The sequence below is a fragment of the Polyodon spathula genome, chromosome 13 (genome assembly GCF_017654505.1).
Source record: "Polyodon spathula isolate WHYD16114869_AA chromosome 13, ASM1765450v1, whole genome shotgun sequence".
Lineage (NCBI taxonomy): Eukaryota > Metazoa > Chordata > Actinopteri > Acipenseriformes > Polyodontidae > Polyodon > Polyodon spathula.
The window spans coordinates 9,613,053-9,627,907 of record NC_054546.1 but is presented as its reverse complement, the minus strand read 5'-3'; the positions used below and the strand labels follow the sequence as shown (position 1 = coordinate 9,627,907).

Below are 14,855 nucleotides of genomic sequence, written 5' to 3'. Positions count from 1 at the left end.
CAATATCACAATTATAACCTCCTTATACTGCAAATAATAAATAGCTCAAAGACACATTAGCATACTGGTTTCAGAGGTGTAGGAAGCTTGTGTCCTAAGACTTGGGGTATACTGCATATACACAGAAGGTTAAGCAATGGACATAGTATAAAACACCAAAGAGTGATACTGTAGCCTTAAATAAAAAAAAAAAAAAAAAAAAAAAAAAAAAAAAAAAACCCTTAGATATCTTTCTAGCGGTAATTAAGGGATCATGAATGCCAGTAGCAGTCAATAGTAAAGTGCCAGTTCCAATAGTATTGCATAGGCAAGGAGGTATGGTGGTCATTATTCATAAAGCACAGATAACTCTGGAAGATCATTAAGAGGTCATGCATGTATTATATGGTTTTTACCAGATCAGCAACAGCATTTTGACTGTAGTCAGAGAAGCAATATTAAAACCAGTAGGTAAATAGTGGCACCACCTTACTTGGTATTATGGTATCTTTTCAATTCTGACAAGCAGCATCCATGATCACTTACCTTGTTACAAAGGTCATCCCACTATCTAGGTCCAATTTTGTTTAACTAGCCTTAATGTAGAGGTTTCTTTATGCCTCTCAACTCAAAACAACAACATGTTTTATCAGCCGGTAAGACAGATTCAGTCAGACATTCTCACAAGAAAATACTGTAGTGATGCTACCTAACATCAGGAAAATTACCAGTGTAAGCAGCAGCAGCACTAAATGTGGACGTGAAAAGTTGTATCTTTTGACTAGACCATTGCAATTTCTACAGACTCCACAGTAGTAGATTTAGGAATTTAAAGTTCAAGGCTATATTTGGTTGTTGGACGAAGGTTTTATAAATCTGACCAGTAAACATGTTACATGTATAAAAACAGATATGTTATAATAAAGCAATGACATGTAAAAAACAAAAAACAAAAAACAAAAAAGTGCAGCTACATTAGCAGCTAGAGCCCAACTGCATTCTTATTTCATTCTGTAAATACATAAGTAATAAGTCACAAGGTTAATTTATTGTGTGGACTTTACTCAGTTTTATGACATATGATGCAAGTTGCTTTCAAGTCTAACAGCCTGTTGCTGATCATTTAGAGCAGACTGTACAATCAAAGCTACACAATGAACAGGTAAGCGCACCTGCAGTTTATGTTTGCATTAATAGTTTTTTTGTTGTTGTTTTGGCGTGATCAGATTTTTCCAATGTCTTTTATAACTTCTGTTTGGATGAAAATGGCCAGAGGTGGGATGAAAAAGATGACTACATATTTAAAACAAGCAAATATGTAATTTAGGCTATTCAAACAAATGTCAGTACAAGATGAGGATATTGGATTTGTATACAGTACAGTATCTATGAAAAAGGAACTGAAATTACATTTCTGACAGAATTTAATGCTTTAACTGCTTCAGGGTAGAAAAATAATCCACCTGGGTACTTTGCCATTTAATTTTGAAGACATGATATATGTTTTAAGATCCTGATCATTTTAAAGATAATTTACTGGCAAAATAAACTTTTGTGCCACTTCTTGTAAGTTAATTATTTTGCTAGGCTACATGCTCTCCTACACTCTGCAAACAACTCAGGCATAGCAATTTGAGAGACCTTTGATTCCAAGGTTAACCCTTTAAATAATATTTGTACCTTAATCCCTGCTATTTCCAAAAGTGTTAAGATGTGATTTAGTTTCAATCCAGCAATTAACTTAATGTAATGACAAGGTGACTGTTAAAACTTGTGTCTGTCTGTACTATAGTTTGGTTTCAAGTATACATTTTTTGAGTCAAAGGCACTGCTAACACTGTTCTAATTAAAACCAACTGGTATATATTTCTACCTACGTTTATGGTACATTAGCTTCTTAAAAACACTGCGATATAAAGATAACAGGCATGTGTAAACACGCAAAATATGTATCAAAACAGAGTTCTGTGTGCTGTAAAAGGTAGGATTTTATCTCCAGTTAAATTGACAGCTACAAATATATTTCAATTTGTGCCGATATATTATAGTCAATTGAGCAGAAGTGGTGAACTGTTGTTTCCTAGTACTCTAGCCTATAACACAGTGAAAATGGTCACCTTGGTACAAAGGTCATCCCACTGTTTAGGTCCAATTTTGTTTAACTAGCCTTAATATACAGGTTTCTTTATGATTAATGGGAATATACAATAATTAAGAGACTCAATTTGATTTATATGTTCATTCATAATTCTTTAAGGACCAGGCCTTCCTAACTGGCACTACTCTACGTTAAAAAAAGTTAATTGTGTGTACTATCTTTTCGTGGATGCTTAGTAATTAATCTAAATACTTTAATTATTATTTTTTTGTACTTTCAGGACCTTTCTCTTTCTAATTGGTACAGCTTTGCTGCTCAAGGGCACGAGTGCAAAGCCATACAATACTTGGGTATGTGTGCTATTGCTAGTCTTTTGTAATATAGTTAATAATGGGCCAGTAGGTGCTAATCAGCATAATTCACTGAAGTTGGTTGTCTTACATATTGCAGAATCCATATTTATTGATGTTACAAATTGTATTGATGTTAACAATTATCATAATATACTATTTTAATACTGGATTTGCAATAAACAATCTTATCTATGATCTACCTCATAAATGACTTATTTACAAATAAAAATAAATAGCCATTGCTCTGGAAAATATTCACAGTATTAAAAATGTAAAAAGCACGACACAGTGTAATTTATAAGGATATAAATGTCTAAAGGTAATGGCTATATTAAGTTGTAATATATATATGTTGTTGCACAGAAACAGGAGTTCCCTCCTAAACACCATGAAAGTAAACTACACCCAGAACAAGAGGTGATAAAGTAAGTACATTTTAGTGTATTTAAACAATTATTCCTCACCATTAAGCATGTAATGATTCTTATATCAACAACTCCAAAGATTTATTTATTTATTTTTAGTTTTTTATAGGCTTGTTTTTGTTCATGGTATTTGTAACCTATATTTCTGTGGCCATCATGCAAGACTTTACATTGGTTATCATTGATACTGAATACAGGTCAGCTTCACCCCCCCCCCCCCCCCCCCCCAAAATGACATGGTCTGGGCCATTTATATAGATGAGAAAGAGCAGGGATCCCAGCCCTGATCACTACAGTACCTCAACTTGAGGTTCCTCCCCATACCAGTGGGCAAATCTAGGATTATCACCCAATGCGTACGAGATACTGAACATCCTGTAGTGTCTGTAAGAGGCACATTACTTACTGCTGCTATCTCGTGCCATATGCCTATTACCTATTTTATACGTGTGGCTGCATCTCTTTAACTAAGTCTTTCACTAATTTTGGATTTATAATAAACAATCCATATTTGTCATTATGAGGAAACAAACGTGGGAATTATCTTTAAAAATGATTCAAATTACCATTTTTGTTCTTCTTTTACATTAACAGAGCTGTATTCAATGAGAAGTCATCTCTTGGGTTGAGGGAGACTGAACCACCAGAAGATAAGTTAACATATGATACTGACCCAGTCATTAAGAGTGCAGTTAAACACCCAAGTCAGCAAAAATACCAGCAAGCAGAAGAGGACAATGATGCACTAAATCATCACTTTGATGCTGTTCAGCAGGGCTTCCAAGTCCCAGCCATACTTGAGAACAAGCCTGAGGAACAAAATGTTCCCAAAGAATTTGGAGGCTTGTATGCAGAGGAAATGAAGGGGCCTGAGGAAGACAGGGATCATCTATACCACGCCTCGTTTGATGCTTCTAATGCTGAGAACTATCCCGCAAGGATGGTACAGCCAGGTTATGAAATTATGGAAGGGCCAGAGGAAGACCGGGATCATATTTATCATCCCTTTTAAAATAAGACAAATCAACTGAGCTATGCACAGAATTACAGGTATTACTGAATCATGCCACACTGGCTGGTTTACACAACCTTTCAAAAAGTGCAACTAATTCTTTCTTATTGTTTACTGAGAACATGTACACTATACACCTTGAATCTAATCATTCTGGGACATATATAACTAGTACTGTAATTGGAACTGATTGTCAGTGTATGACAAATTGGATTAAATATACATATATTTCATTCCCATTGTTTTAATTAGGTATTGTCATGTTTTCCTTGTAATCAAACCAAAGTATACAAAATAAAGTATATTAAAAACTCACAACAATTCATACTTAAAAATGTATGTTCCAGTTTAAATGCTTTCCTGTAAAAACACATTTATTTAGCTGTTAACAGTGGACTAAACACCAAGTGGTTTGAGGGATGTTTAAATTCTTTACAATCAAATCCTTGAGTTTTAAGTCATCTGGTTTTTATGAAATGGCTTCGTGGTCAGCACTGATCTTCCGGTGCAATTACACCTTTCTTGATGATAAGATTTCCATACAGCGAAGTCTCTCTAAAAATGAGTTATGCACACATTAAAAACAGAGTTGTTTTATATAAAACAATTTAAAAGAATGTGTGTCATGATGTTAATTTATATATGTGCAGTTTTTCAAGGCATTTGAAATCGTATGACTACATTTTCAAGATTCAAGTTTTATCATGAAAGCAGTGTTAAAATGATAGATACTGTATTACAGTATAAGGACTAAGATGTCTTTCTTGTTCTTCCTTCCACATACAACAGGTTGAGACAGTGATGTATTAAATAGTGTATTACAATGATGAATTAATTTAATGGGACCATGCTTGGTTCACATGGCCGCTGCTTTAATCTCTTTCTTCCCCTCTTGGGTAACTGACTTAAGTATCTAAACCCTGAAAGGAGATTTGCAGGTATACACCTTACCCCGTGGCAACAACAGCAGCAGCCTTCTTAGCCCGCTCATAAAATAAAAATCTTTCAACTTTTTCCAAAGGTTGCTAGAAAAGGAATAAAACAAGCATACAATGTTATTGAACACAAACTTACAGTCTGGTGACTGGCATTAAGATTCATTTTAATAACACCAATGTCATATTAGGTTAGAGGTAAAAGTGATTACATTGAATGAGGAGTTTCTATTACACTGAAAATATGAAGTCTCCATCGCAAATGGTTAACAAGATATTTGCAGTTGAAACAGAGCAAGGTGACAGTGTTGGGCCTTACAGATTTTTTTTTTTTTTTTTTTTTTTTGTTACTAACAAGGCCTTTCAATCGGTTAACTGAAATGCATTTCCTCCACGGTGCTATGTAAGGACACCTTGTTTAACACACTAATGCATTAAAAAGATAGGGTATACAATGATGATTACTGACTTCATGCAGCAAAGAACTTTCTTTGTAGATTAGCAAGCTTTCACATGTTCAATGCCGTGTGGATAGTTCAAAACAGACTCATCTTGTAGTTAAAAGAGAATGCCCAAGGCAAAAGCTTTGAACCTTAATTAAAAAAAAAAAAAAAAAAAAAAAGACTGCTACAGAATTTGTAAATGCTCCCCAACTAAAATACTTGTTACGCACATTAGAGAATAACACTCCAAACTATTGCCATGCTGTAAATCTTGAAAGCAGTTTAAGAAAAAAATGTGTCATGCCACAGTTGTATAAGTGTCTTATTAAAGAGCTAAATATTCTGCTGTTAACATAAAGTAACGAGATACTCGGCATCGTACAATTCTTGAGTATTCTCATCACTGCAAACTTGCTGAGGTTCTGAAACTCGCCAAACCAAATGAAAATATTGTTTTGTCTGTTTGATTTGGTGTCAGGCTGTCAGGGAAATCTTGCAGTGCCACAGTGTGTGCCAAAGTGAATTTGGTGTTTTGTGCAGCAAAAAAAAAAAAAAAAAAAAAAAAAAAACAGAACATTGAACAACAGCTGCAAATTGAAAATGTTCTTTAAAACAACCCTCAGTTTGGAAAAGTGACCTCCACTTGGCATGAAGGCCTTAACTCCAGTCAATATTTGTATACTAAAGTCTGTTTCCATAAATGTCTGCTGTATTTCATTCTCAGTGGTAAAGAATGCATGGGCCCTACACACAGAACACTGTGCATCACATTTCAATACAGAATTTGTATTTATTTTTTCTCGAAAAAGGCCTTTTTACTGAAAGGAATATACTACTAGGGTGCGGTAAAACAGCCATATGCAATTGCCTCATGATAAAGGAAGGAAAACAGTACTATTATACTGTATGTAAAATTGCAAAAAAAAAAAAAAAATTATAAAAGTGATTTAGGTGTATATAGTAGTACAAACAGACTGAAGCACTACTGTAAAAAGTCAAAAGCATGTAAGCAGTAATTCACCGACTTACAGATGATCCAGCTTGGTTAAGGAGTCGCATGTATTCCGCCCACACTGGTATCTTCAGCTCTCTGCTTGTCATATTCCACTACAGCCATAACAGCAGCCTGTTATGCAAGACACTGGGTTACTTGCTGGAAAACTAAAGTGCTGGCAGTTTTATAATTTTTCCCATTAAATGAATAATTACAAAGTCTTTCCGGGCAACAAACATAAGTATCCAGTGGAAACAGTTTTAATATGGCTTCCAACAGTTGAGGAATGCCAAGTCCTTAAAAAAAAAAAAAAAAAAAAGTTAAATTGTCTTGCTCCCAGTTAACCAAAGTACAATAACACATTGACTAAATTCACCCCAGTTTTCTTCTCAACTTTGAAACGCCCAGTTGTTTACTTTTTTAGCTTTTACCTACTTACCAAGCAAGAGGAGGATGGGAGAAAAGTGGGAAACCTCTGTTTGCTCTGCCAGACCAATCACCTCTTTCACCCCCTGGACCTAAGCTATGGATATTACCAAGCTACTGAACCCTGGAGGCGAGAGTTTAACTTTGAAAGACTCTTCAAGGGCTCATTGGGCACCTGGGTGCAATGAGAATAGGCGCAAGCGGGATTCGAATCGCACTAGCATGACTCAGCTTGCACTCCAAGCAGCAGTGCTATTTACTAGGTGAGTGCATGAGAGCCCACAGCTGGGTGTGAAGTGCCAAACAGAAAGCATGCTGGTAGGGAAATGGAAGCAAATTAATTGTGCCATTGAGTTTAACGAAGATATTTTCTGTTACGTGATCGATTTTGCCTTAAAGGTAGCACAGCTAAAGGCTACTTCGGTACACCTGACTAGTGATCTCGTAAACATATCCTGAAACACAGCAACACGATCGTGAAATTAATTACGAACAACATAAATGCATCGATAAGTGTTCTGCACTTGCCATCCGCTCTTATTTCAGTTGGTCCACAGCGACAAAGTGAAGAAGCAGGAAAGTTTGCATCAGCAAGAACTGAAATGTAGAAAAAGAATCATTAGGTCATTCTATAGAGAATCAACACAGGATCAAAGAGTGTACAGATTGATAATTTGAGAAACAAACCCATACACGTGACCTTTCATTCCTGACCCAACCCAATTTAGTTTTTTGACAATAACATTTGTTCTGTTGTGTTTCCAAACCCCAAGTTTTATTAATTCAAAAACAAGTAATTAAGTATGACTGCCTGTGGAAGGTAATCACATTTTAATATCTCTTCAGAAGCAGCATGGGGATAGGTGATGGATTTGTAGGAGTGATGAACTGAAGATCGAAACTGAAAGTTGTTCAAAAGTGACTTTGAAAGTTAAAAACCTGTAATTTGGCGTGCTTTCTTTCTTTTTGCAACAGTCATACAAATCTGTGTTTGTGATAAAAACAAATTCCAATGCTACTATTGCCATTTTATGGAAGAATAGCATTTTAAATACATTTTTAAACTTTAATTGGGACGAGAGAGAAGGTGGGAGAAAAAGCGAGTGTGATCACATACATCACACTGAACTTATCTGACACATATGGTAATAAACTGTGTTACTTCATAACAGCAGTGTAACAAATCTGCATCATTTTAGTCAGATCTATACATTCCGATAACACTGGGTGTTGTAAAATTCAGCTGCATTATTTTGCCAGATCTGTCAAGTTTCCAGTTGGGAAAACTGAAGATATGCAAACCTGTTGCATCAAAACCATACTTTCAATGTGACAGGGTTTGAAGGCCCATCATAATATGGAACACCGAACTGATTGCACAAAGCTAAGATACTAAGCTTATTAGTTGAGTATGATTCAGTATGCAAACTGAATAATAAACTAAACCCACATTTCCACCAAGTGGGCTACCAAACCCTGCTGGAGGTGCTTATTCCCGTCAACTGGGATATAGTGCAGTCAGGCACATGTGTGTACATGTCATGGTTTAGAGTTTTGTACATAGGAAGAGACATATTTGTCCACTCGTTAGTATGGTCACTGATTGTACCAGAATAAAGAGTAAACAGAGGCTGTCTGTATATCACACTCACAACCAATTTTCCAGCTGTGATGTTTATTGCACTACAAACATATCAAATTATTAAGTCGTTTAGGTTATCTACAGGGAGAAATTCTCATTCTGAAAATCTTAGTAACAAACATAATTTAAAGTAATCCATTGCTTTAGTAATATTCAGTAAAGGAAATGTAAGAATACTGATGTTAATCTTAGAAACAATTTCTAATGTTCCTAATTTAATGAGAATTTTAATAAATTCAAGTAAATTAATAGGAATCTGTTGGAAATTCTAACAGTAGTTTATTAGTTGGTAGTTTGCTGGTTTTAAAATGGCCATGGTTTAAGAGACTGAAATACTGGTTCAACAAAATTCAGAACAATGTAAATTTCTTCAATAAAATATAGGTAAAATATTATCAGTGATTGTTGTATACACGTTAATCCAATTGCTGTGGATATATGCTGGGGGATTTATGTAACAGCTACATTTGTCTGTTTAAATTCCCAACTGCTGCAAGCAAACTTCTCATTATAATCTGGCAACTACCATGTCAGTACGAAATGGACTGAATACATTCAAATAACTTAGCAAAATCTGTAACGTTGGCTCATGTAACTGGCAGACTGCTTCAACTTTTAAACATGCAATGCCCTAAATCTAATAACCCCATGGCACGTCTTAAATTGATATTTACATCTTTGTCAACTGTAATCAGACTTTAAAAAGTCACTCTTCCATGACTTTTTTTTTTTTTTTTTTTTTTTTTTTTTGTAGAGAGTACATAGCAAACAGATGAAGCTGAAATGGGTACAAATATCAGGATTTAATTAAAATAAAAAGGATATTTACCATGATAATGTATTTATGTTTAAAAATGAGGATTGGTCACATGCAAGTTGTCCCTTTTTCCATTACAAGATACCCCAAGTGGATGCAACAAAACCATTGCATATGGGTATAGGTTAAAGCTGCAAAAATCAAGAGACATCAATTCTATTGTGTACTGGGTTTCAACAATAAACATCCGATAACACTGTCAACAAGATGTAAGGCTACCACGGGCTGGACGGTTAAGGGACTATTCCTCAATGACTACTACTTCATCAGAGAATCTGTAGCAGGATATGCTTATATGAGTCACGTTTTCTTAGTAAAAATATGAATAACTTGCAGTCTTGGATATTGATATGATGTCCCGCTAGAAAAGTCTTCCACACGTTCTGTCTCTTTATTTATTTCTTATTTAAACTGTGAAGGTTGTGTGTAATTATTACGATATATTGTGCTTGCATTTTTCTACAGCATAGTACAGTAGCCCAATTATCCGTTCCCTACGTTTGCAGACAGGTACTGTTACTGTATAACGTGTATGATACATTGTAAAACATATCACGCTTAATTTCAGAGTGTAGTGCAAAAGACTCAAATCTGGAGATGCATTCTAATAAACATTCTTTCGCATAACGCTCCCAAGCACTGACATTTTGCACACTGATTCGTGATTTTAAATAAACTGTGATGAATTCTAACTACTGACGTCTGCTGTAAAATTAGATATACAGTACGCTGGTAATTAAAACTTACTATCGGCAATGTCTTTTAAATATGATTAAATCTGTTGCACGTTCCTTACCAAGCTCGTCCCCGTGGCCCATTTTAGCTAACGTATACAACAGTTCAGGAGAGAGTATGGAAGAAATCCCTTTTAGGACAACCATTTTCCTGTCTAGCTCTGTGGTATAAAAGTTAAACTAGCTATCACTGGGCTGCTGTGTGACACAGCTTTTAGATCATGTGATTGAAACGCTTTCGTCCCTGATAGGCTTGTTGTGTTATCAATTTAACTTTATTCAGGGCGCTGTTTTTTTTTTCTTCTTCACGGTAGGTCAAGTACGATATGCACACACGTAATATCGTATTATATAATAGTAAAGGTACTTTCACGTTTTTTGTAAGCTATTGAGCAGTTGATATTACTGTAAATATCCGTAATACTGCCAAGTGGCATCTGTACTGTTGTACAGGGAAGCGGTGATGATAACGTGTTCAGTGCTAAAGACGAAGAGGGTAAAACTACACACATGTATAACTTTTCTTTTGTATGTTATTTTACGTCTTCTTGAACTACAACACATTAAGAGAATAAGTGTGTATTCATGTGCGTTTCAGTCTTTTGGCTCTTTACGAACGCACAGAAGCACATTGTCCTCTGCCATGCCATGCAGGCAATGTGTAGTGAATGTTGTGTTTGCTGCCAGACCTGGTGGGGTACAGCAGCTTTAAACCAGATTCACCCAGCCCTGCTGGCCACACACACACTACAGAAGCAGAAGTTGAGCAATATTGAAACATAAACATTATTTATTTATTATTACTATGTATTATACATGTCACATAGGGAGTGTAAGACTAGCGAGACTTCGTGTGGGTTTATAAATCATGAGCATTCTCGATACTGTCTTCAACAAGGTGATTTTCAATCACAGTCCAACATTACAGGCATTGCAGGTTAAACTGACAGACTGTTCTCTCGCTGCACAGCGTGAGCACGCCGGCTCTTACTCCTCTCCAGCGGAACTGTCCTCCCGTCAAACCATTCCCTCTAGGAAACACGATATCACAAACTCTCATTGATTTACTTTTAAACATTGTACTGGGTTTCACTTACAGTTAACAATAAATGTTATTTAGACTTTATAATTATTAAAACTTCTACCCCTTGATTAACCATCTAAATATAACCTATAACTGTTACAGTAGTAATAATGACAAAATATCAGATTTAGCCATACATTTGTGTTGATGTGATATTATATATATATCTATATATATATATATATATATATTTGCCCGTGGGCATGTGGCAGGACCACAACGCTTTGTGTTGTAAAAAGATCTGCGTGAATGTGTACACGCAAGAAGGGGTTGCAACCACTTCTTTGTTAATGTGTGTTGTAGCAACACAACGTTAGGCACGCTACGCACATGAATACACACTTATTCTCTTAATGTGTTGTAGTTCAAGAAGACGTAAAATAACATACAAAAGAAAAGTTATACATGTGTGTAGTTTTACCCTCTTCGTCTTTAGCACTGAACACGTTATCATCACCGCTTCCCTGTACAACAGTACAGATGCCACTTGGCAGTATTACGGATATTTACAGTAATATCAACTGCTCAATAGCTTACAAAAAACGTGAAAGTACCTTTACTATTATATAATACGATATTACGTGTGTGCATATCGTACTTGACCTACTATATATAGCATGAATAATAGTATATATATTATATATGTGTATATCATTATAGAGGGGGCGGGCATAGGAATGTGGTGTGGCGGTACCGTAATGAATCTTTGGCCGTCGTTTATTTTAATTTAACCGTTGGCCAATACGAGGGCGTCCTTTATTAATAATACTACGATTTTCAAACGCTGCAATATTTTATTACACGATTTATGAAATTTTAGAAGTGTCGCGGTTGCTTACCTAATTTGACTACAGTACATTTATCGGTGTCTGTTACCGAGAGCCTATTAGGTGGGAGTTGGAAGGTCAGGGAGTATTGTACCAGCGAATCAGAAGTGTGTATTGGTTGTTAAGGGGCGGGACAATGCTGGTGTGGCGGTTAAATTCAAGAGTGTGACGTAATTGTTTTTCTGCACCAAAAATTGCCGCAGAATATCAGCTTGATTCTGTAAACACTGCAATATATCCTACTCGGTTATTTTTCTCTCTCACTGTAATTTGCTTGCTTGTAATTTCTCTGCAAGAGAAACCGAAACTAAGTTTTCTCAAAGATAGTAAGCACATTGTTTTTATTTGTACGAGAGGGCTGCTGTTCTGTACGCAGTTTATTTTGCATTTACTGTACTGTACTACCTTAAAATAAAATGTGCTTATTGTGTGTGTGTGTGTGTGTGCATGTACATTAGTTTGTAATTTACGTGCTAGATTGTGGCTCCCGTCTCCGGAGGCGTTACGTGTGCATAGTCAGTGTTTATTTGTTTACTGTGTGTGTGTTGCTTTCAGTTGGGGGAGAAAAAGTACCTTAATGTTTCTTTATTGATAGCGGCGTTTATTCGAGGGCGTCCTCTGTTATAAAGCTGATATATGAATGCGGTGTCAATACGAGTGCGGCGCCAAATTGAAATAATACGATATATATATATATATATATATATATATATATATATATATATATATATATATATATACACACACACACACACACACACACACACACACACACACACACACACACACACACATATATATGTGTGTGTGACAGACATAATAATAAAACGATCTGAACAAAGTTATCTCATATAACTTTTTTCTTCACAGATAGTATTCTCCACAACAGTGGGTAAATGTCCGTTAGTTTCCTGCGTATAAAAGAGAACACATATTTCTAATTCATTTTAGATATCTCTCGGCAAGAACTTCCAATGGTAGTGCGATCCTCTCGTCAGCAGTACGGATCAGTGCGCTGCAGAAGTCCTCTGCATTCCATTGAAGTCGATAGTACACACAGAGCCTCCAGTTGGTAAAAATTAGTATGGCATGTAAGCAGGGATTGTTTTCTAACTGCTCTGGTTATTTATGTGCATTGTTAAAACGTGGGGATTAATGGGGAACACTGCTAAAACAGCTTATCTAAAAATAGAATACATAAAAAAGACTTTTAAATGCTATAAATTGTATTGTAAAAGTTCCAAATGAAGTAAACTAATATTATAATTGAACATCTTTATGGGATTAATAAAATATGTGATTGATCAGTTAATTGATTGTTCACATGTCTTCATAGCTGGCATTATGGAATATGCCACTGTTTTAAATGTTCACTTGAGTTGTTAAACTATAATTTGTGGACAGTTGCATGTGTTCTCAAGTTTTTGCTGCAAATTGAGTAAAAGGTATCATGGCACAGCTTCTGGTCTATTTTATATAAGTCAGTTTCTAAAATGGGTACATATTTGGCAGAGGAGAGAGTAAAAAACAAACAAAAAAATGCAACCACACCACAAGTTGGCTGCAGTGATTCAAACAAATGAGTTGGTTTAGCCTTCAAAGCAGAATGAACTGTTCAAATGTGCTAAGTATTTACAGCCTACAGTAGAATGGATGGACAGTATTTATTTAAGCATATAATACAATTAATTAATTTTGTTTTCAGACTCACTTATATATATATATATATACACACACACACACACAAGTTGAGGTAATGTGTGCTATAGAAGGATAATGAATCATGTAAGCGGACAGGTGGAAAATGTCTTTTCCATGCCAATACACTTAAAGAAGGAAGCTGGATGACAATCACTTCCAGAAAAATAGTGGTAGATATTATGATTCGGCCATTATTGTGAATTTTGCTAAAATTGTTATCTGTATAGGTAAATATTTCCCTCAGTTTGGTACATGTTTAATGGTAGTAGTTGATTTGATTTAGTTATTTTCCTTTAATGGGTTTCAGGTCTTGTCACCTGTGATTCTTTTATCAAAGTACCACCCTTTGAAGTTGTTAATATAAGCTAGGTATGAAGAATGAGCATCAGTAAAGTTTGCTGGTGACAATGTTATGTTGCAGCTACGCAAAGTATATCAACAGTACAAATATGACACAACCTAAAAGATGTGATACAAAATGTTTTTTTTTTTAAATGTTTTCAATAATCTCTCAAGGCCAGTTACTTATAAATTGCTAATGTCAACAATACATTTAGATTTGTAAAATGTAAACCAGTAATGTCTACTGTAAGTATGAAATCATGTCTGCATGTTTCAGCTCAACAGAATTCCCTGAGTGAAGTGCAGGCTCAACATTCACCTTTATTTAACAAATATCATACACAAATATATGCAGAGTCTTGACAAATTATGTTGAGGTTGCATCACTTGATTTGCCAATCACAGTAATCTGTATAGTCCTGCTGTGCACTTCAGCCAGTTACAGTGGAGTCAGCAAACATTCAGTTATAATAGAAAATATATAGGGCCTAGTCGTTATTATTAAGCTGCATGGGAGGTAGCTTATATTACACAATTGTGGAATAACTAATTACTTTGGAAGTTATGCTATTCCTTAAACAGAAAACAAACAATCCATATCTTGCCTACATCCAATTAACAACGTCTACTACATTATTTTAATGGATGCTAATTCATAATGGACATTATAAATATCGAAAAATTAGCAAGTGATTAGATTAAACATTTTTAAAGCATATGGGCATCGCTGCTTTGTTATTTTATCAACATATTTTAGCAGGACCGTCATTGATAATCGTTATACGCATTTGCATAGCAAATCCCTGTAATGTTTAAACATGTGCAACACTTGGACTATATGAATATATAAAAATATGCCACTAATTCTGTGTGATGTGCTTCAAACTTAGTTGTTTTGTTTAGTGTGACTCAAACTTGTTTCCAGTTATTATTCATCGTATTCACTCAACCACTTCACTGTAATTGTTTTCAAAGTCACATCGGTGTCTTCAAAGTCCAACTGTTCGAATATCTCTGCTTGAGAATTATTAAAAAAATGATTC

At 35.3% G+C, this 14,855-nt stretch overlaps 2 protein-coding genes across 2 annotated transcripts; one reads left to right on the top strand and one right to left on the bottom strand.

The window, feature by feature from the left end:
• Nucleotides 1-1,133: 1,133 nt before the first annotated feature.
• On the top strand, nucleotides 1,134-4,359 carry si:ch211-217g15.3 (uncharacterized protein LOC368914 homolog). Its single transcript, XM_041268960.1, has 4 exons — nucleotides 1,134-1,141; nucleotides 2,358-2,427; nucleotides 2,794-2,855; nucleotides 3,450-4,359. Exons 1-4 carry the CDS (start codon nucleotides 1,134-1,136, stop codon nucleotides 3,865-3,867), a joined length of 558 nt encoding a protein of 185 aa, XP_041124894.1. The 3' UTR covers nucleotides 3,868-4,359.
• Nucleotides 4,360-4,814: 455 nt separating this feature from the next.
• Nucleotides 4,815-10,035, bottom strand: fuom (fucose mutarotase). The gene is given in 6 exon segments (XM_041267718.1): nucleotides 4,815-4,892; nucleotides 6,275-6,332; nucleotides 6,334-6,372; nucleotides 6,466-6,535; nucleotides 7,194-7,262; nucleotides 9,921-10,035. Coding segments are annotated over 6 exon segments (399 nt in total). The 5' UTR covers nucleotides 10,006-10,035.
• Nucleotides 10,036-14,855: the final 4,820 nt, after the last annotated feature.